The following is a 21,228-nucleotide window of genomic DNA, read 5'->3' as shown; positions in this document are numbered from 1 at the left end:
TGAATGATCATTAAAGATACAGTCTTCAGAGTTCATTATTAGATTAATCTGAAATGAATTATTCATTTCAATATTGTGGAATTTACTGGCATTAATAACTGCAAAGATTCTCCAATAAAACATCTTTTTTTGTTTCACCGCAAGACAGCTGCACTGTAGATAATGATGTCAGCAAAGTGGGAACCTCCATAATTTGCTTTCCAGTTGTTGTCAGTCAGATCAAAGGCGGTTGCATCACAGACTCTGGACACCTTTCATTTTTGACAGCGATGCACTCACAGCTCGTCCAGGCTTCAACTGATCTTCTATTCGTTCTTATTTCCTTGCGGTGCGAGGCGATGTTTTTAGGTGAGTCTTTGGGTCGTTTTGACTTTCACATTCACAAACAAATGTGCTTTTAATGTGGAAGGTTGGAGCAACACGAGAGCTACAACGGGTTTACAGTGAATTATTAATGGCCTTAATCTGTATTAGATTATGAACACAGACTTTCTTTTTAATGATGGATTGTGTGTTTGGAATACCTTTTTTAAATGATGTGGATCTGTGGAAGAGCTTATGATGCTCCACTGCTTTTGTGATTTGGGCATTTGACTTTGGTTTCTGAATTTAGTTGGAAAGAAAATAAGAGGAGACACAATATGCCCTGTGTGAGCTGCTGGGCTAAAACAAAACTGATTGGGAACATCATTTCTACTAAATATGGAACTTTTAATGATTTGAATTTAAGAGTTTAATCCCAAAATGTGTCAAATACTGGATTTGAATAAGCAGTGTTTGAGAAATGCTGAGCAATGAATGTAAAATGACATACAGAGTAATGTGTTCGTAGAGCATTGCCTTAGTTCAGGCTGAGCATTGAATTTGTGCAGTGCCATCAGTAACAGATGACTTACAATCACCTCTCATTCAAACAAGTCAATGAGGTAGCTTTTTACGATCGGAGGAGCCAACACTTTCACTTCTCTGATCATTCATTCTACCGCTGCTGTCAGTGTTGATGCTGATTCCCTCCTTCACCAGCCTCCTCGTGTTCTTGTTTCTCATTAATTAAACTTGTGACGAATGTCTTTTGCCTTTTGCATCACAATGTCCTGTATATTCCGTATCTCAGTGATGCGTGTCCTCTGGTTTGTGCCCTGTATACCCCGGGGGGTTTATGTGACCACAGCTGCATCCAGATGTCATGGACTAAAGCCGAACCGTCTCTGTAGTCTGCCACGAGTTGCAGTTTGGCTTGTTGCCTGATATCACTGAACCATTTCTAACAGAATTTTTTTACATTTCTGATCAAAGTAGAATTGGTGCTTTTATATGATATGTTATCTATGTTAATGCTGGATTTCTGAAGGGGGAAAAACATCTATGTGGAAATTATGAATAAAGTTCATTGTTTATTTCACTAAGCAAGAAAATACAGGCTCAGAAAGTGACAGCGCTCAGCTTTAGTGCAGCCTTTCATTTAAAATCCATCCCAAGATGTTGATATACAAAGGCCCTTAAAATCAAAGTATTGTTTTTATATCCATATACTGTCTCTTCTTACTCTTTCACATGGTAATTTTGCATCTCCGGCATACATATATAAATGTACTTTTGAAGAGATTATTGTTTTGTATCTACTGTTCTCTCCATCGTAGGACTCTGAGAGTGTTGTGGAAAAATACTGTAAAGAGGGAAAGAAGATGTGGTTTGGTTGATGGTGAATGATGTCAGCCACACTTCCTCTGTTAATGTATTCCTTCCATTACCACCCTATTCCCAACTGCACTGTGCTTGTGTCAATCAACTGCAGTAGATAGACAGAGTAGAGGAATCTTAATACATTTAAATTCTTTTTAATCCTCATTTCCAGAGATGAGGCTTACTTAAAACTCCTTCTGACCACGTTGTTTCATCAGATTCACACACCAGCAGCATGAGGGTTCTGACGTTATTAAATAGCTTTCACAGAACCACATTCTCTAACTAAGTCCGTGAGCTAAGTCCAAGTGTTCTCTATGCCGTTGTAGAGTTATTTTCAGATATAAGTTTACATAATACGGTAAATACAGCTCCCACAAACATGTTTTAATAAATGTAATTGCATACGTGCAACATATTGGTTTTGTGTATTTTTCAGTAAGTACAAATAGAGCCACAATATTCTAACTTGGTTTTAATTGAAATGACCCAAATAGCAAATGGTGATACTCCAATGAGCTCCAACACCTTCAGAAGGCCTTGAATTATTGAGGAGCTCCCAGAGATCCCAGGCACTCCTCATGAATTAAAATTTAAAAACCCTTGTTTAATCCAATGGCATGTTCATTAAAAACCTAAAACTGGGCATTTAGAAACTTTAGAAAATGTAACCTTTCAGCAACATTCAATATTTAATGAGTAAAGTTAAGCCTTTAATCCATGGGCTTTGTTCAATGAACTTGTTTGAAATAGGTGGAAAAAAAGCAAAGAGAAGAAGGAACCAAAATATTCTTTTAGCGCTTTCAATGAACAAGCATGTGGGTGTAGCAGATATGTTTTTTTTTAATTGACAAAGGCTGCTTTTGGTTTCTCTTCCTCGCTGTAATTAGATCCAGTCAGTGAACGCAAATCCACAACTAGCATTTCACAAGAAGTTCATACGGATCCCAACCCCTGACCGGACCGTAGAGCTGTCGCAGACACATGGTTGATGTTTGACACCAGTCAGCAGTTTGTTCGTTCACTTTGCCTTTAATAACCTAATCAATGTAGCCATTTAAGTTTTCATCAGTATTATGGATTTCCATTATAAAGAATTTACACAAGCACTGTTGGAGATAATTGTAGATTTGTAATAAAATATATTTTGGGGGGAGGTGGGGGTGATCTTTGCAGGCAAATCAATGAAAGAAATCCATATATTCCTACACAGAGTAGTAGAGAAACACTGCTTCAAACTAAACTAATGAAGGTTGAACCTGGACAGATACAGTGCTAGCAGAGTGGTCCCATCAGTTACCCTCAGGTTACTTATAGTTAAGTGAGAAGCTAAATCAATATCCTGTCATCCACAAATCCCCATGAGGAAAACGTCTCAGTCAGGCTGCTTACTTGATTAACTGAAGTCACTCTGAGAGTCTGTTTAAAGAAATCTATATGTATAATCTAATTATGATGATAATAACAAGCATTATATCATAACATCTAGTTTATCATTGATATAAATTAATTGACAAACTTCTGGCATTTACTTTTCTCTTATATGGCAACAAATGGAGGGGGGGGGGGGGGGGGGGGGGGGGGGGAATCATGTAACTTTTTATATTTGACCAGGCAGACTCAAAGATATTCCCTTTTGCAATGGAATATAAATTGTATATGAAGAAAATAAGTATTATTTTTATGATTATTATTCTTTTATTACTTATATTTATATGTCATCTTTAAACTGTTAAGCTTAATACTCTTTTTTTGTAATCCTTATTTATTCTAATTATTAATATAGTACTTAACACATCCTCTAGTCTAGAGTATGGCGTTCCCCCGTTTTCACTGTGCATATTGAAAATATGAGTACGTAACAAATACATGATTGAATCTTGTTGGTGTAAGGCCAAATGTATCCTGCTTCCAGTTAAAACATTGTTGGTTGTCTTTGTTCCCTCCCTCTCTCTCTCTCCTTCTCTCCTTATTTTGAGCTCATTTCCATATACGCCGGCATGTTCCTGTCATATGGAGCTGTGTGACAGGGCCGTTTGTCTGGCGTGTTCGGCGTAACGTCTGCGTCCTTCAAACGATCACAACTTACCCTAAATTTATATCAACCTATTGCCGATATTTCGTATGTGCCGGCATACGTTTCTGTCATACGTCAATGTGTGACAGGGCCTTTAGCAAAGCAGTGTGGGTTCTTTTTAATCGTGTGTGTTTATGTACACCGTGTGTGGGTGAAAAGGGTAAAGCAAAAGAAACCTACTGTGTAATATTTATATTTATAACAAGTTTGTAAAATAAATGTCTTGCAAATTATAATTTTAAAGATCATACGTTTTCCAATCTCAGATATAAAAAGATAAAAAGAAATGATGAGTTAAGTTTTTTCCCACACTTGATGAACATGTAGCTGCTATCTGTGTATTTTGGACACTAAATTACAAATACAATTTCATTGTCACTCTTTCTTTCTCTATTTGCTGTGTGTGTGTGTGCACTTAAACACACACACACACAACTGACACTGTCACCCTCTCCCTGTAGTTGGCTCCCACAAATACCCATCTGCAACACCTAATGCAGTAGTATCTGGAATCTATACTTGGACACAGTCCCACGCAAACACATTAACACTCTCTTTCAATCTCTCACTGTCTCTGTAGCTATTTCCTGTGGTGACCCGGGTGTACCCCCTAATACGGTAGTATCTGGAACTCACAGTTGGACGTACAGTTCAGTTCTGCAGTACTCCTGTCTGCCTGGAGGGGTGCTGGTGGGCAACGCTTCTCGCCACTGTCAGGAGAATGCTGCATGGAGTGGAGCGCCGCCATACTGCACTGGTAAAGGCACACTGGATCGATAAAGAAGTATGCGGAGTGGTTTTCAGCTGGTAGAACAGCAGAGTGTAGATAAGCCTTGTCATGCATATTCATACAGGCTGATTTTAAATCTAAAGCAATAATCAAGCAAAGACACCCATTGAAATCAGCATCTATATTGAGACAGGGAAATGCTTTTTTAAATTAAGTTTGTGTAAAAACCAGATGCTCATATTATACGTATCTTACCAGATGATGATGATAAACATAGATGATATAATAAATACAAATTCAAACTACAAAAAACAACAACAAAAACTCACTGCTTAAAGGTTCAATGTGTGAGATGTGCCAGAATTTAAACTTAAAACATTAAAACAATGAACTAACATTATCAACAGAATGTGACGAGGTAACAGTGTTGACGTTATGTTAAAGGTGTCTATGTGTTGTGTTGCAGAGATATTCGCTCCGCCCAGTCTTGTAATACCACTTGTCCCTCTAGAGGTGATAGTGAGTCACTGTCGCACCAGTCTGTCCTCAGTACACGGGGAGAAGAAGTGAATATCACAGCCATGTTCTGTGTCTGTTTTATAGTTTGTTTATTGGATTACATTCAAAGTCGCAGAAACAAGAAAACCACCCCCACCACCTCGCTTCGTCCTCACAGCTGCCAGGAGGCTGTTTCGCTGAGCATAGAGCTGTCGGCAGACCCGGCAAACGCCGTAGCTTCAGTTAGCAGTTAGCTCGAGTTCAGTCACAGCACCGGGGAACTGCAGACTCCCTGTTGCTGCCGTTACACAGGTCCAGCAGCCCGTTGTGACTACCGAAGCTGGGGCTTGTTCTGGCTGAGCTCAAGTCTCTTCGGCCGCTGACTGGAGCTCCGTCTGACGGAGGCGGCTGCCGAGTGACGGCTCTGCTGACCTCTCCTCCCCGGCAGGCTGCTCTCTTGGCTGCGTCGCCACCGGGAAGACGAGACGAACATGCAGGTTGTTTTCTAGTTTCTGCCACTTTGGATTTAGTCCAATAAACAAACTAACATAACGTTAGACGGACTGCAGCCCCCGGTTTACATTTGTGCTCCAGTAAACACAGATGGATCAGCCCTACGTGAAGATTATAACACAGCAGAGTTTTATGGTATTCTTGCTCACTGACTGACTGACAGGCATTACACAGGAGTAAATACAACACACAGTATAAAGAATACAATATATATATACTATATATATTATATATATTATATATATATATATATATATATATATATATATATATATATATAACATTAGAGATTATATGAACCCAGTTTAGAGGTGAAATACTGCCCCTTATTCCTTTGGAGCAGGTGGCTCGGAGTTACACATTGAACCTTTAAAATAAAAACACTGTTACTTCAGTGAAGAATGAAGCCTCCTTAGTAAGTGAGCAAAAAAGGAAATTGGTTCAGCTGTCAAAAAATAGTCTCATCCCATCTGGTGCAACAAAAGTGAGCCATATCACACAGGCAAGTCAGTATGAAGATGTTTTCAGTGTGTCGTTCTCCAGCAACAATAGCCGGTACTAACTAGAACTGACAGGTAAATCTGATTGACAGTCAGGGTCCCTGTGTGCTTCAGATTGCCATATACATTTCACTCCTTCAGCTGGATTTGCTTTTGATGTTAGATCAGTGGGGTATGATATACTGTATTGAGATAATGGTAGTGGTAGTCTGTCGACTAGGCCACTACATTCGATAGCTGAAGGTTATTCTTCACGGTATCACAGTAAAATGTCACTAAGGTCTAAATCTAGCTCCATGCTGTAATGTGTCCACCCCTAAAAAATGCCATGCCACCACAATTTTGGAAAATCAAAAAATATATATATATATTTGCTGGCCGCACACAACGACTGCTAAAAGCTTTTTTCCTGTTGCCAACTTCCACTAGATGCACAGTTGAGGGTTGTTTTCTTGAAGCATGTTTTGTCTAGTAACTCGTGTTTGATTGTGTGAGGGACGGATTAAACCTGACTTAACCCAAATATACACCGGTGCTTACGAGTGTCTCCTTTGCCTGCAGCTACCAACATCTCTGAAACTGTTCATTCTGCAGACAAACCTGTTCATATTGCAGCCCAGTTATGCAAGTGCAACATTCAAAATCACCCGTTTTAAAAGGCGCAAAAATCACTCAAACAAAAGGGCGCACAGGTGAGCAGTGCAGTGACGGTTAACACTGTTATGGCCACATTAGATGATAGGCTTATGTTCAATGAAAAGGTATTCAATAAAACTGTATTGATTTCTAATGGCACCTCTATTCAAAATGTCAAATTGATATTGATGCACGTGATTGTTTGCGTTTAATCAGCATAGCCTAGGCTATATATATATATATATATATATATATTTCTGCCACTACCTTTGCAGTTTCCACAATTCCAGACATTAATAACACAAGACAATTCATTTAAAATCATTATTTTTGTATTTACATTTAATGACAAGCTGTTTATATATGTGATTATAATTATTTACAGCTTACTGAAAACTAGCCACGCTATGAACATACTGCCCTCCTTTACACATTGCTCCACAAAAAAGTGTGTCCCACTTACATAAGACTTAGGGAGGAAGCATTTCAACTCTTATAAACAGCATTATACAAACGTCCAGTAATTTGCTTGATCTTGAGAATGTAGTATAATATTATTATTATCAAAGCGATCAAGTCATTTGAGAATACAGAGAAATGCACATAATGTGTTACCTGTATGAACTGAGCGACCTACTGTCCTGCTTGTAAGCTGGCTTGAGCTGCATGTGTAAGAAATGAGGTGGAAGACTTCCCATGCTTTAAGTGCTGCTGTACGATAGACAGATCCCTCAACACAAAAACACTACAACTGATCATTTCCAAACTCAGCATCAACTGTCTCAATAGCTGAAATGCAATAAGCTTACTCTGCTGGCCTCAAAAATGAACGCTCAGCAGGGCAGAATCCATCCTGCCGCTGAAGACCTCATTGAGATGCAAGACACTGCATTTGGAGCTGTACCCTGTTAAACTCACAAATCCCTACCGATGGAATTTAAGCTGCTAAAATTGTGACACGCTCAGTGCTTTTAATGCTAGAACAATTTGGTGTAGCCTAAATGCAAAGTGCAGTTCTACAAAGTTTGCCTGTGTGGGTTTGTGCCTGTACTGTATGTGTGCGTTACGTCACGTATATGAAAGTACTGATTAGGCAGACTTAACTTTATGTACTTAATGTCTCTTTCTCGCCATAGGTGTAAGTCCAGGAATCTGTGGAGACCCAGGGATGCCTCCCCACGGTGCCCGTCTAGGAGGCGAAGAATTTAAAACCAAGAGCCTGCTGCGTTTCAGCTGCGAGGCGGGATTTAGTCTAATTGGCTCAGCCGAGAGGACCTGCCTTCACAATGGCACCTGGAGCGGCACACAGCCTGTCTGTCAAGGTGGGGAAGCGTGGCAATGACTTTAAGTGACGTATTTATGGCTACATGAAAATGTATACACCCTTTATTGACTGCGTTTTATAGTAACAAACTGCTGCTTGCTTTATACGAGGGACTTAGATTTGGCAGCATTGCATACGCTGAACTGTCTGTTCAGAAAGCGTCATACATTTTGATTATCATTATCATTCTCTCATTTGAGGTTACCTTTGGGTCCCAACCCAGATTCTATAAAACATTGCTATAAAAATAAACATTGCTGTAAAATATGGCAGAACGTATTTAGTATGAACCCCACAGTGCATTTGTGGCATATGGACTTAATTATTCAGCATTTTATGTGAAAATAAATCAGCACAGCTAAGTTAAACAGCTTAATCTTTGCTTTGGAGAGTCGGGCTACTTGGCGTGCTGGTGACAGTAAGCAAATAATCCATTACCAAACATAGCTTAAAGCGCATTACATACATTGTACGCTCTACATTGTACATGTAATATATTTTTCAAGCACAGCTTACACATTGCTTATACATGCATGCAATAAGATGGATTTCATTCATAAAATATATTTGTACTTTAATCTGTCCTACGTATATGCTTTTTGCAAGTTATTTTTTACTTAATCACCGCACTCTGTAATTCACACAACTGCCACTCAACACTAAAATTAAAGAAATTGCCATAAGTGGTGATTTAATATCTTGACAAAATCCACAATTGTCTTCCAACAGCAAAAGCTCACATAATGTAAGAGGTTTACGGAAGAAGCAGAAGAATATGGAGATTCAAGTTTGTGAGTGTGTGTGCGTGCGTGTTTATATCTGTGTGGCCCAGATACAACGGATTGAAGTGTGTCACTCCTAACTGACTGAGCTGGATCTTCCACAGCGCTGTCATAATAAAGTGTGTCCTATACAACAGCAGTTTTCAAAGACACTCTTTAAACCCATGGGGGTTTAGGGGAAATTAAAGTGGGTCTCCATAGTGCTGTAGAGACACTGGAATCCTAAGCTGCTGCCTGTGTTACCTTCACTACTCCCAACTATCCTGGGTTGGCTGAATAAAGCACTGCTGACATTTACTTCACTGTACTTTGACGCAGATTTTAGATTCAGTTAGATAGATGGGCAGTTCCTGCAGTAACTCAAGTGGGTAGAGGGAGGAAGAGTGAGGAAGAGTGAGTCATACGTTTGAGTGTTCTCTTCTATATTATTGTGCGGCTGTGACCTGAAACACTACCAGTGTATTAAATGTAGAATACTGAAGAAAAGGCCGCACTGACTTAGATGAGAGGAGTCAGCAGTAAATCTACTGTATTACCTACTACTTTAGTTTGAACTGTGAGGATGTAATAATTATTTTTCTTTATCGATTAATCTGCCGATTATTTTCTAGATGAATAGTTTGGCCAGAAAATAATGAAAAATGACTTTGTTAAATGTTTTGTTTGGTCAATCCAAAGATGAAACATTACAGTTAATTGAATGTTTGGTTTCGATAAGTCGACTTATCGTTCAGTTCTAAACTGTTTTATACCAAAATGCCATTTATGTTTTGTCCAATAACTTTAATCTGCTGATTTGTATAAAAAAATAAGTCTATAGTCTTTTTTTTTATCTCCCACAATGTTGATAGAAACCCATAATGTGATTTTCCTTCATGCCAGTCATCAATATTATCTCTTTTGTTAAATAAACACTTTTTAAAAGAAGCAACAGTCTCCAAAAACTAGAACTGCTAAACACAGGACTCTAAACTGTAGTGATATCAACACAATTGAGGCTGTGTGACAATGACATGCATAATGGTTTGCCTACGATCACTAACATTAAAACCTAGCCCTCTAGTCTAACCTTAGAGGTGCGTGTCTCTTCGCGTGTGTGCCAGCGTCTGTGCTTGTGTAACACTAATTATTTATGTCTCTCTACAATTGTTTTTCATTAAGCTAATAGTGGTTAAAAGCTGATTCTGAAAGGATGAAACATCTATCACTGAGACACAAACACAAAGAAATCCATACATAGACTGTTGATACACTCACAGGCACAAACAGTAAGCTGCCGTAGACGCTCGTGACGTGCTTCACCTAACCCCTCTGACACAGACACACACGCACACACGCACCTGGACTGAGCTTTTAAGGGCTCTAACTAATGACTCCCATCAATAGGTGTTTGATTGTTAAAGGCTGTCAGTTGTCATGATCTTATTAGTGAAATGTGCTGTGGCTGGTTGCTAATTCCTGTCACTTCTGTTAATGTGCTGTGCCAGCAAACTGAAGATCGATGGATCACTAGTTTGGAACAGAGACGGAGTCCATTGCCATAATACATTCTTGTGCCATTCAAGACACAAAGAAAAGAAAAACAAAGAAAGCTAAGGATGGATAAAGAGCCCAGCCTTTCACTTGCTAAGAAAAACTTGTTAGTGCGTCTTGTCCCACAAGAACAAAAGGGAAGCCCTGTGAGAACAACATATTGCATATAGTAGGCCATGAAGATCTTATTTAAAACAGTGTCACACACATATTTACAGACCTCATGTCTTGGTTTTCAACAAGAGCCAGAACCAGGCAACAATGGCTGATGGCACCTCCCTGCAAGGGTTTACTTACAATCATTATTTAGTTAATACTTCCAACAGCATTAACTAAAACATTGACATTGTTTTGCACCACGCGTCTTTGCAACAGATCCAGTTCCATGTAAAGAATATTGAGAAAGGTATTTTACTACTGTTGTCTCTGCAAAGAACCTGAGGCCTGTCGACGTAGAGCGATCCTTTCTTTAGCAGCCTCAGTCGTCATCGTTGTGAATTTCAATAAAGAATCATCATTCAACAATAAAACCAATGGAGAGCATGGTGCAGAGCATTACATAATCTCTGAGAGATATGAACAGACACAGTTCCAAAATCTAAGATCTTCTGGACGTTTTCATACCATTTGCAAAAATGTGCTAGAAAGTCCCCGAGGGAGCGCTGTAGATATATGACCAGCGTCCTGCCGGCCTCTATCACACGACTGGAATACTGTACAGCCGCCATTCAAAGCTGGGAATCAATCCAACAGCCTTTTAGTTATTAATCAGCCTCACTACCTCAAGGACATATTTTATGTTATTTCAAGCTGACTCCAGTGATGCGCTCATTAGTCCGGCCTACAGCTGATCAGCCTTGAGTGACAGCATTGCTCACTCTGATAACATCACTATGATTAATTCCCACTGTTTAATATTTCCTCAATTCTCAGCTGTATCATGTGGTAACCCTGGCACCCCAGCACACGGCAGAATTGTCTTAACTGATGGCATCACCTTCGGCAACTCGGTGGCTTATGCATGCTGGGATGGCTTCAAAACATCAGGCCTGACCACCAGACACTGCACGACTAATGGGACATGGACAGGACTACCCCCAGACTGCGCAGGTACGATATGTTACTTTTACTGGTGTTGTTGTTATTATTAGTGGCAACAGCAGGGGGCGTAGTCATTATTATGTAAAGTGAGCAAAGATTGAACTCGCTTCATTAGGTAAAGCACTACAAGTATTACTGCAAATAGTATCAGTGTTGGTGGGTGCATCGTGGTGTTTTAATAAAGGACCCAAGAGTCGTATAAATTGAGCATGGACTGGGCACCCTGCTGCTGTGCAGGTACAGGCCTGTACATGTGAAAGGTTATTGTGTCTGAGATTTCAACTTCTATATTTAAACAGAGCCAGACAGAGGTTTCGGCAAAAGGAGAAATAAAAGGTGGGAGGTGAAGGAAAAGAAGCCGAGACGTGCTTCAGGGAAGTTAAATAAGGCAGGTTGTGAGAGATGAGGAGGAGGTCGAAGTTAAGGGGCAGTAAAAACATTGTTTTTTTGTAAGGCTGTGTTTGAAGTCATGGTGAGTTATAGTTCTAGTAAAATGCATGTCCAAAAATGTTACTGCCGTTGTGCACTACTGCCGAATTACACCATCTAACAGATATTCACTTCAACTACTGCATTCATGACGTGTCTGTAAAATGTATTTCACCTCCTTTAGCGATCAGTTGCGGGGATCCTGGTCCAGTAGCCAATGGGATCTATTTAGGAAGTGAGTTTGCATTCAACCACACAGTGACTTACCGCTGTAACCCTGGTCACCTGATGGAACCGCCTGCACACAGCGTTCTGCGCTGCACTAAAGATGGAACCTGGAACCAAACCAAACCCAGCTGTAGAGGTAAGAAGAGCCAACACCCTGAATAACTGCTACCAAAGTAACAATCTAATGATGATGGATCCACAGCTTCACTACAGTGTGTCAGGAAACACTGCGTCTTGCAAATGGATTTGATTTATATTAGCCAGAATGTGTTTGTTTTTTATCATAAACATATTTTGCATTCAGTAATCTTAAATCTGGTTATTTTTATGAATAATATATATATATATTTATTTTTTTATTATTACAACAAAACAAGGTGGTTTTACTAATAAAAATTAAATAATGTTTACACATTAAAATAAATTGAATTAGTTTTTTAAAGAGTTTTGAACAAAATATGTACTGAGAGAGACATTTTGCAATTAAAATAAAACTAACAACAAACATGCAGTTGTTTTTAAACAAAACTATATTATACTGAGGAATTAAAGTATGGTGTGAGCAAGCCTGTGTTATGAACATTTAATTATATGTTGAGTGTAATTTATTCTAATTAATCTTTATGTATAAATGTTTCCTTAATTTACTGATGAAAAGTCTCAATGTAACATAAATATTGTAATAATCAGGTACTTAACAATGAAGGATAACAAGGGTTATAGTTAATATACGTTATTGTTATAGAGCTGTGCAGTTGCAGCACAAACGCTTCATAAAAACAGGTAACAATTGAAATAAGAACAATAGGGTTTAAACTAAAATAACAGATTGTGACTTCTAACAGTAAATTAGAAAGAGGCCAAGAGAAGATCAACACCGCTGCTGACAACAACAAAGTATTAAATTCGGGTTTATTCTCCGAAACCTTTGAAACATTTTTTCACAAACACAAAATGGAAATATAAAAAATAACTAAACATTGTAATAAAATGAATTGAAGTTTTACAACAGCCCATACTTAGAGTTTAGACTATTATACTCAACAACAGTCGCAGGGAATGCTTCCTGAGATCCTCCCTGCCGTTTCTTCCCACAAACAGAAAATCTCCTGCTGGCTCCTGCAGTTGCAGAGGCTTTGAACTGAGATGAAAAAAAGTGAGAAAGAACCAGAGAGTGATGCAGTGAGGGGAAACCAGAGAAGTAAAAGATACTGTAGGTGATAGAGACTGAGGCAGGAGGTTTAAAAGAGAAAATTAGAAATATAGAGGAAGAATGGGGAACAGTGGAGAGATACCGCTAGGAAAATGCTGCAAGTCCTCTATCTCGTTCTGTCTTCTTCTTGTTTTCCCTTCTCTTTTCTTCTTTGCCCTCCTTTGTATCTCACTTTTCTCCTCCTCTTTTAGGTTCTACTTCTTCTGTTCACATGTTTTTGTTCAGCTCCTCTGTTTTCCTCCCACATCAAACAATCCACAAGTCTTCATTTGATCCTATTTTGGAACAACAGCTTTCTCCCACACAGACACACTTGCACATACAGAAACTTATTGAATGAAGAAGTTGTAAGCCGTAAAGGTGTAGCTTGACAGGCAGAATAAATCAAGTGAGGTAGAAGATTGAGCAAGAAAGTAATGAGGAGGGGAACGAGAGAAAAAAGAAAGAAAGAGAGAGGAGAGAGGGGGGGGAAGAAGAATAGAAGGGATGAAGAGGTGTAAAGGAAGAAAACATTAATAGAGAAAGGAGACACAAAAAAAGACACAAAGACGGAGTAATGGAGAGATTAAGAATGAAAGAAAATGGGAGGTGGCTAAAGAGAAAGTCAAGCGGGTGAATGAAAAGGGGAAAAAAGAGAATTTGATGAGCCATCAGTCGGGCTAAGAGGAGAAAGCGACAGAGAAGCCAGTGAGAGAGAGGAAGCAAGTGATGTGAGAAACAAAGAGAAGCTAATCAATACCTGCCCCAAACCTGTAAACACAGGGAGAAAAGGGCTTAAACCCATTAAATGTGTTTGCTGGCTGAAATGCACCAAGAAAGATACACACCTAAAAGACAGAGGCAGTAATGGTGTGAGAAGGAGACCAAGAGAGCAATGCAAGAGGATATAAGAGGACTGGAGCTGAGACAGAAGGACGAGAAAGAGAAGGGCTGGAGGGAGAGATTGAAAAAAATTAAAAAAAGAAGGAAGACAGATAGACAGGAGGCAGGGGAAGTGTAAGAAAGAGCCGGGTGTCAAGACGTGAGAGCGATGAAGGAAGGGTGAGGAGAAGGAAAGGAAGAGGCAGAGGTGTGTAAGCAAACAGGTGTGAGTGTTAGTCATCCAGAGTCATGTGAAGCCAACCCGGTCTGTTTACAGCAAAGGAACCTTTTAATTGCAGTTCTTTGTGCATCAGAGACCAGCAGAAATATTGTCCTGGATTATTAACTGCTCAAGTCAATACGAGTGTTTTGTTCTATTTTTAGACAGCTGGAGTTTGATCCCTAACAACAAAGTTGTTTATAGATTATAATTTGAATTCCCCATTAGCTAATGGCAAGCCACCAGCGATTGTTCCTGGAGTCATACTGCAGAAGGTGATGAACAGCATGCCTTAAGAAACTGGCTTTGGCAGTGTCTTGTGTGCAGGTGTGAAGATTTCTTTAATGGGACTGACAACAAGCAGAACACGTAGAGTGGAGAAAAAAACCTTTTTCGTGCGAGTCTGGGAGGACGACTTAGGGGAGATGCAAGGCTGCTCCGGGACACTGGTGACATACAAAGACAGAATTAGTCAACTGATTAGTTTGCTGCGAGCACCCAGCAGTTGCCTGGAAACCGCAATGTTACAAACAAAAGATATTTTTTGTAGTTCAAAACAATTTTGATAATTGCACTTCTGCATCCAAAAGACCGGTCGGTCATAATGCACCCGAGAAACAGAAAAGAGAAGGGAGGGAGCTAAACAAAATACAGAAGATGTCCATGTGCTTGTATATGTAATATTACTGTTGAAACAATACTTGTCATACTACTGCATTCTGTACATTGATTTTAGTGCATGCTTACTGCTGTGTACTGTATATACACTGCACGTATGTGTTGTCTGTTTGTGTATCTGTCTGTCTGCCTCTCTGTTTGTATGCTTGTGTGCACTGTATATCATCACAGCAGAGTGAATGGAGCGTGAAACCATCTGTCTCCTGGTTAGATGAGAATTACACTGACTTTATTAGGTGTTTGAAACCATGCAGATGCTTTTCATTATCTTAGGGAGTTAGGCACACGCACACTCAGGCATGCACACACACAGATGTTATGAAGTTTTATGCACAGACGTCTATGCTCATACAACACACTTGCATGTATGGACACACACACAGGTGTCTGCAATCGTACGTTACTCGTTACTCCTGCTTTAGCAGAAAAAAAAGTAATTTAGTGTTAAGTGTAAAAGCGTGCTAGGAATATTACAGAGCCCACATGCACATACTAGCATACACACACGCTAACATAGCCTTTACTATGAGCTTGGAAATATCCACTCAGTTTAGGGATTTTCTTTAGTAGATCTTCTTCACATTGATCCACTTTGCTTTTAGTTTTTGTGCTCAGCGATCAGATTTCTTTCTGACATTTTGCCGCTGTGCTTTCCAGTATTAGTGATGTATTATTTGAAAAACAAATTGACCTTATTGGGCCAGCTGATTGGGTAGATGTGGCCCTGGCTCACGTGGGGCCCCTAGACTGCCTGTGCAGTCATCCACCCCTGCGTGGAATAACATCATTATGCATAAACATTTTCATATGATGATAGATTCTATTCTCGTATATAAAAGATTTTTAATGCATATTAATCGATCTGATTCGCTGGACCATTTGATATCAACATTGGTTATGTACACTAGCAGTCATGACATTTGAAAAACAAAAGTAGTTGTAAGTTTGTATGAATCATTAGCATTACATAAATAGCAAGCCCACGTTGTGAGTCTCAAGTATAAATATGTATTTCTTCCTCAAATCCCCAGTGTAGACGAAGAAGAAGGTTGATAGAAAAGTTGTCTTGTGAATAATATTGCCAGCATTTCATTTAGCAGACGTGAGGAAAACTATTTCACAGTTCACTCCCTATCACAAGAGTGGAAGCGGAAATGCCATCACAGACAATGCGAGCCCCCAAAAGCACTTTCAGAAACTCTTCAGTCCATATGGTGACCATGGTTTGTCTTTCGCTTAAGTAACTTAAATGTTGTGACCTAGGTCATCTACTGCTTTAAGACAGTACATGTCCATATGGTGATCACGGCTGTCTGCTGCTTCTGCTGCTCTTTGCTTTCACTTGATGTCATTCCTCCCATCTGCAGCCATCTTCTCAAATACTATTGGGAATCCCTCTTTCTTCTTTTAATAAATATCAGGGATTACAGAGGGAAAGCACCATGTGGTATTGGTATTGACACCAGCACCAACCCCTAACCCTAACATCACTGGATACTAAATTTACTTTGGCAAATTATTATTTTTGTCTTTTGTCTTTTGCCTGCCTTCCAGCTTTTCTTCAGAGGCGAATTGTTTCAATTGTCAGTTCCTATCCTCCACATCGTAGGGCTACATATCCACTAGGAACAAGTCTAAACGGCTGTTTACTCTTTGTGTGACTTTGACAGTCTAAGTGCTCATTTGGTGCTGATTTATTTGTCTCTCCTGAAGATAAAATTGCACATATTAGCAAATAAATATAGTAAGAGTATTAGCCATTACTGGCATAGTGTTTGTTAAACTGTCTGTTTTATGCTGCTAGCTACAGTGAAAGATTAGTGTTGGTGTACATCTAGTACACTGTATATAGTGCATACTGTGTAGAAGCTAAGGCAAAACAGATGGGATTAAATCCAACAGAAATGCTCCTACGGTCACAGCTAACAGCTGTATTTGGAAATCGAGCACCTGGTGGAGAGAAAATGCTAATTCTATACAAACACTCGCTCACAAACAAACAGGAAGGATTAGTCCAGAGATTCCAACAAAGGACCTCCTTGCTCGTGTGCAAGCGGCAACCTCCGGGTCTGAAAAGTGAAACCAATGCGGTTTAAGTGCCTTAAACTTGCATTCTCTCTAATATTCAGCAGGGTTGTACTGGTTGCAGTCCATGAGACACATTAAACATTTCTCATTTGATTTATGACCTCACTGAGTTTTAGGGCGTGGCTACCTTGTGATTGACAGGATGCAACCACAGAGTTGTCTGGTTTGGGTGCTCTCCGTGTTTTCGTCTTGTAACTTTAACCCTTTCTCCGTGTGTTTTCTGTTCACGAGTTAATTGTAACATTTTGGTTGCCTAAAAATGTCTTGTTGGTTGTAGTTTGCTCCGCCCTCTCGTGTCACTTCTGGTTCCAAAAAAACCAAACTTGGTGTTGGTAAAGATGCCAAACTCAAGGCTTTAAAACGCTAGCCCACAAACCAAGGGATGCTGTCACGTTGACTGCGTCCACTTGTTATATACAGTCTATGCTCATGAGGCAGTAGTGTAAACCAGTGAACCACCATGTTGTCCCTTGAGCTGTGTCAATGTACATTATATGATAAAATCTGTGTGTGTGTGTGTGTGTGTGTGTGTGTGTTTCAGTGATCCAATGTGGACCTCCTGCTCAATTACACCATGGGAAAGTGGAAGGAACCGACCATTCGTGGGCCTCGAGTGTTAGTTACAGCTGTTTCCATGGTTACCAGTTGTCTACCCCTGCTGTGTTAACCTGTGAGGGGAACGGGACGTGGACCGGAGACGTCCCACAGTGCTTGCGTAAGTTAGCTACCTATAAACTGCTACTTAGTAACTTTAACTGATGCTCATCACTGTTTTTCTTTCAGTAATTTGTAGCAGTTTAAACTAAGGAGAAAACATAAATGTATCTGTTGTCTCATTTAAGCTGTCCTGTGTGGCGACCCTGGCTCTCCTGGAGGTGGATTCAGAGAGGGGAACATCTTTTGTTACAGGTTAGTTGTCAGATAGATCACTGACTTTCACATTCACTGTTTTTTCATATGTTCATTTATGATAGTTACAGAAGATTCCTGTCCCTCATCGTAATTAGGGTACAAACGTTGTAGCGGCCAGCTGACTTCACAGTCACTACAGCAACGCCCTGTGGATGATGTGGCTGTTTTGATAACTATACCGCATGCCAACTGACATTTTGTCACTGAAATACACTGTTGATAATAACTTAAGACTTGCTGCATGTGCTTCACAATACATGTGTTTTAGTATAAAGGATACACTCTTGACTTTACGGTGAAACCACCTTGGGAAGTGTTGTTTGTTCCATCAAGGTTATCAAATGTTGACTCTATAAAGTGTATCTGAAAATAAATTAGACCTTTTTTTGCACCTCATGTCTGGATGTCAGTTGGAAACATTGCAAAGGACAAAATGGATTTTTGTTTGTGAGTAAAAGATGTAGGCCAAAGGTCTAGTTGTAGAGAGAAAGGGAGGTAGATAAGGAGCAGAAGCGTCTTACATATCACCCCCTAACCTGTTCTACTTTTCAAACCCCACCTAAAATGATAAAGTGGAAACACTGAAGCCATATTTTATTATAGCTTGTCACTTCTTGTTGTTATTTTTTGTGTGCTTAAATATTTGTTTTCCTTTGCAGGTCAGAGGTCAGGTTCTACTGCCATACCCCCTACCTGTTGGTGGGCTCTGCCTCCAGAGTCTGTCAGGCTGATGGGATTTGGAGTGGCCAACAACCAGCCTGTATAGGTAAATAAAAGACGACGGCATGTTTCAGTTATCACTATACTTCCATGATGATGGTTAGCTTTACACTTTAGCGGCATGTAATACCACTTGATACATTATTTTGCATTTCTAAGCTTTAAAATTAGTCTGAAAATAAACGTGCTGCAAATGAAGTTGTTTTTTTTCACTGCTCTTTTGTGCTCATTTTCGAAGGAAATATTAAAAGACTTAGACATCAACGCACCTAATGCCCTTTTGCATCACACTCATAATAACCTGCATAAATTGACAGAACGTTTATGTAAATCTTTGAAATATTACAGACATTTTGTTTACTGCAAGAGGAAAACATTTTATCAAGTTATGAATAAAATTGTGTGAAATCAGATTATTGGTAAACAAGATTGTGGAGCACATTTTAACATTAGTATTCCTGTGCAGATAGAGCTGAAGATATTATCTGTATATATATATATATATATATATATATATATATATATATATATATATATATAATGAATGGATGAAGTGTGTAGTTTTGATGTCAGTATTTGATTCCTATAAAGATTTTATCTTGGAAAGCAGCCCTTCCTTTTTTTAAGTGAAATGTAGGTTCTTGTGGGTGTTTTCTGTTCGGAAAGCATGAAGATTATTGTTGGAGCGAGTTATGGAATCACGAGGAAAGAGCTGAATTATTGTGAAACAGCAGACATGGAAAGCTGCACTGCAGCCGTCACAGAATGCTTTAAATAAATATCTATCCACGGTGGAAGCCATAAGCCCGGGCCAGTATTGAATTACTTCTTGTAACTTATTCCTTTCATAAGTGTGGCTGTATGATGTGTTTTTCCTACACATTGTTTTAAGTGATAGAAGTTTTAGCTGAGATGAAAAGTAATAAAGAACATTTAATCAAGTATTCCAAAGTATTGCACTTGTGCATTACTAATACTCAACTTTATACCTTTACTCAACTACATCTCAGAGGAAAATATTATCCTTTTTACTTAACTACTGTACATTTATCTTACTCATGTACCTACAGGTTACTTTGCAAATAAAGTTCTTACTCGTAAAATATACCGTATACAAAGTTCTTTGCTAATCTTATTGGAATGAGTGTAAAAGTTGATAATACCAAGCATTAAGCTTACAGTATCAGAATACTTCTTATAAAACGCTCAATGTGTGTGTGTGTGTGTGTGTGTGTGTGTGTGTGTGTGTGTGTGTGTGTGTGTGTGTGTGTGTGTGTGTGTTTGTTTGTTTGTGTGTGTGTAGACCCAGCCTTCAACAACTGCCGCGACCCAGGAACTCCAGCCTATGGGGTACCGATCATAGGACAGGGCTTTCAGGTGAGAGATATATCAGTTGACTGTATACTTGGTAGATCTTCTGTATAATCATTCAAAGTACATTAATTATACAAGTTAAACGTGTCAGAAAAGACGGGTTTAGAGACACCAATGTGCATTTTGAATACAAATTTAGAAGAAGAGTTTGGTTGGTAAGTAGGTTAAGTTTCTATGCTTAAAATCTAAACTTGACGAGGAGCCTTTATAGGAAAGTAGAGATGAGTATGCCAAGTCAAAAAATAGCAGCGATATTCTGCCACTTTTATGTAATCCAAAGATGCACTGAAGCAAGTAAAAAAAGAGTTCCAATAATGCAAGCAGAAGAAATTCATGAATATTAAAATCAATCTGAGAAACAGTGAGCTTAAGGTTTAAAAAGTTCCTCAGTTGGAAAAACAAGAGCTAATCAAACACTTGACATGCAGGTCAAATATAAAAGCCTGGTAAAAGTGCCACCCAGATTTCTAAAGTCAGACTTTACGGGTGACAAAGAGCGGCCATGTTTTCCTTCATCTTAAAGAACCCGACGATCTGGAGCGCAGAGAAGAACCTGTTGATGGAATATATTGGTCTTAATGGAACTAAAGCAAACATGCAAATCCTTTATTTTGTGGAGGAATGATTGGATATTATCCACATAATATTTCCCCTGACATGTCTTCAAAGAGAGGAGGTGGTCACCGCCCACATCCTGCAGGACTAACAATCTTACATCCACTAAAAGACAAAATGATAAAAGTAGCTATTTGATGTTGTTTCATGTTTTGTCAGAATCAAAGAGTCGGCACTGAATTAAGACTTCAGTAAAAGTTATTTCATTTGTTTTCAAATGAATTGACGACGACCCCATGCTGAGTGTGGCCGGTCTGAAGAAGCTGTGTGCTTTTACATCATGCAGGTCGGCAGTAAGATTTCCTTCAAGTGCCGCAAGAACTATCACATCCTTGGTTCCACCACAAGAACGTGCCTAGAAAACCTAACCTGGGGTGGAACTCAACCTGAGTGCATAGGTGAGGAATAACTATGTCTGTTATTACTCTGTATACTCATATTATTTGTCCTTTTCATGGAGAGGAACGTAAGGTCAGTGGTAACTCTGTGTTTATTTTCCTCTTCCCTGTCACG

General features: G+C 39.3%; 1 protein-coding gene across 1 annotated transcript in view; it reads left to right on the top strand.

The window, feature by feature from the left end:
• LOC115003981 (CUB and sushi domain-containing protein 1-like) overlaps positions 1 to 21,228 on the top strand; it is a 255,742-nt gene that overhangs the window by 217,961 nt on the left and 16,553 nt on the right. Inside the window, 9 exon segments of the mRNA XM_029425927.1 lie at positions 4,261 to 4,517; positions 7,774 to 7,959; positions 11,210 to 11,386; positions 11,991 to 12,170; positions 17,636 to 17,809; positions 17,937 to 18,003; positions 18,666 to 18,772; positions 20,030 to 20,103; positions 21,002 to 21,113. Coding sequence (XP_029281787.1) covers positions 4,261 to 4,517; positions 7,774 to 7,959; positions 11,210 to 11,386; positions 11,991 to 12,170; positions 17,636 to 17,809; positions 17,937 to 18,003; positions 18,666 to 18,772; positions 20,030 to 20,103; positions 21,002 to 21,113 — 1,334 coding nt within the window.

This window comes from Cottoperca gobio, chromosome 3, assembly GCF_900634415.1.
Source record: "Cottoperca gobio chromosome 3, fCotGob3.1, whole genome shotgun sequence".
In the NCBI taxonomy this organism is placed as follows: Eukaryota; Metazoa; Chordata; class Actinopteri; order Perciformes; family Bovichtidae; genus Cottoperca; species Cottoperca gobio.
The sequence above is the reverse complement of the archived record's forward strand: the minus strand, read 5'-3'. Positions and strand labels throughout refer to the sequence as shown.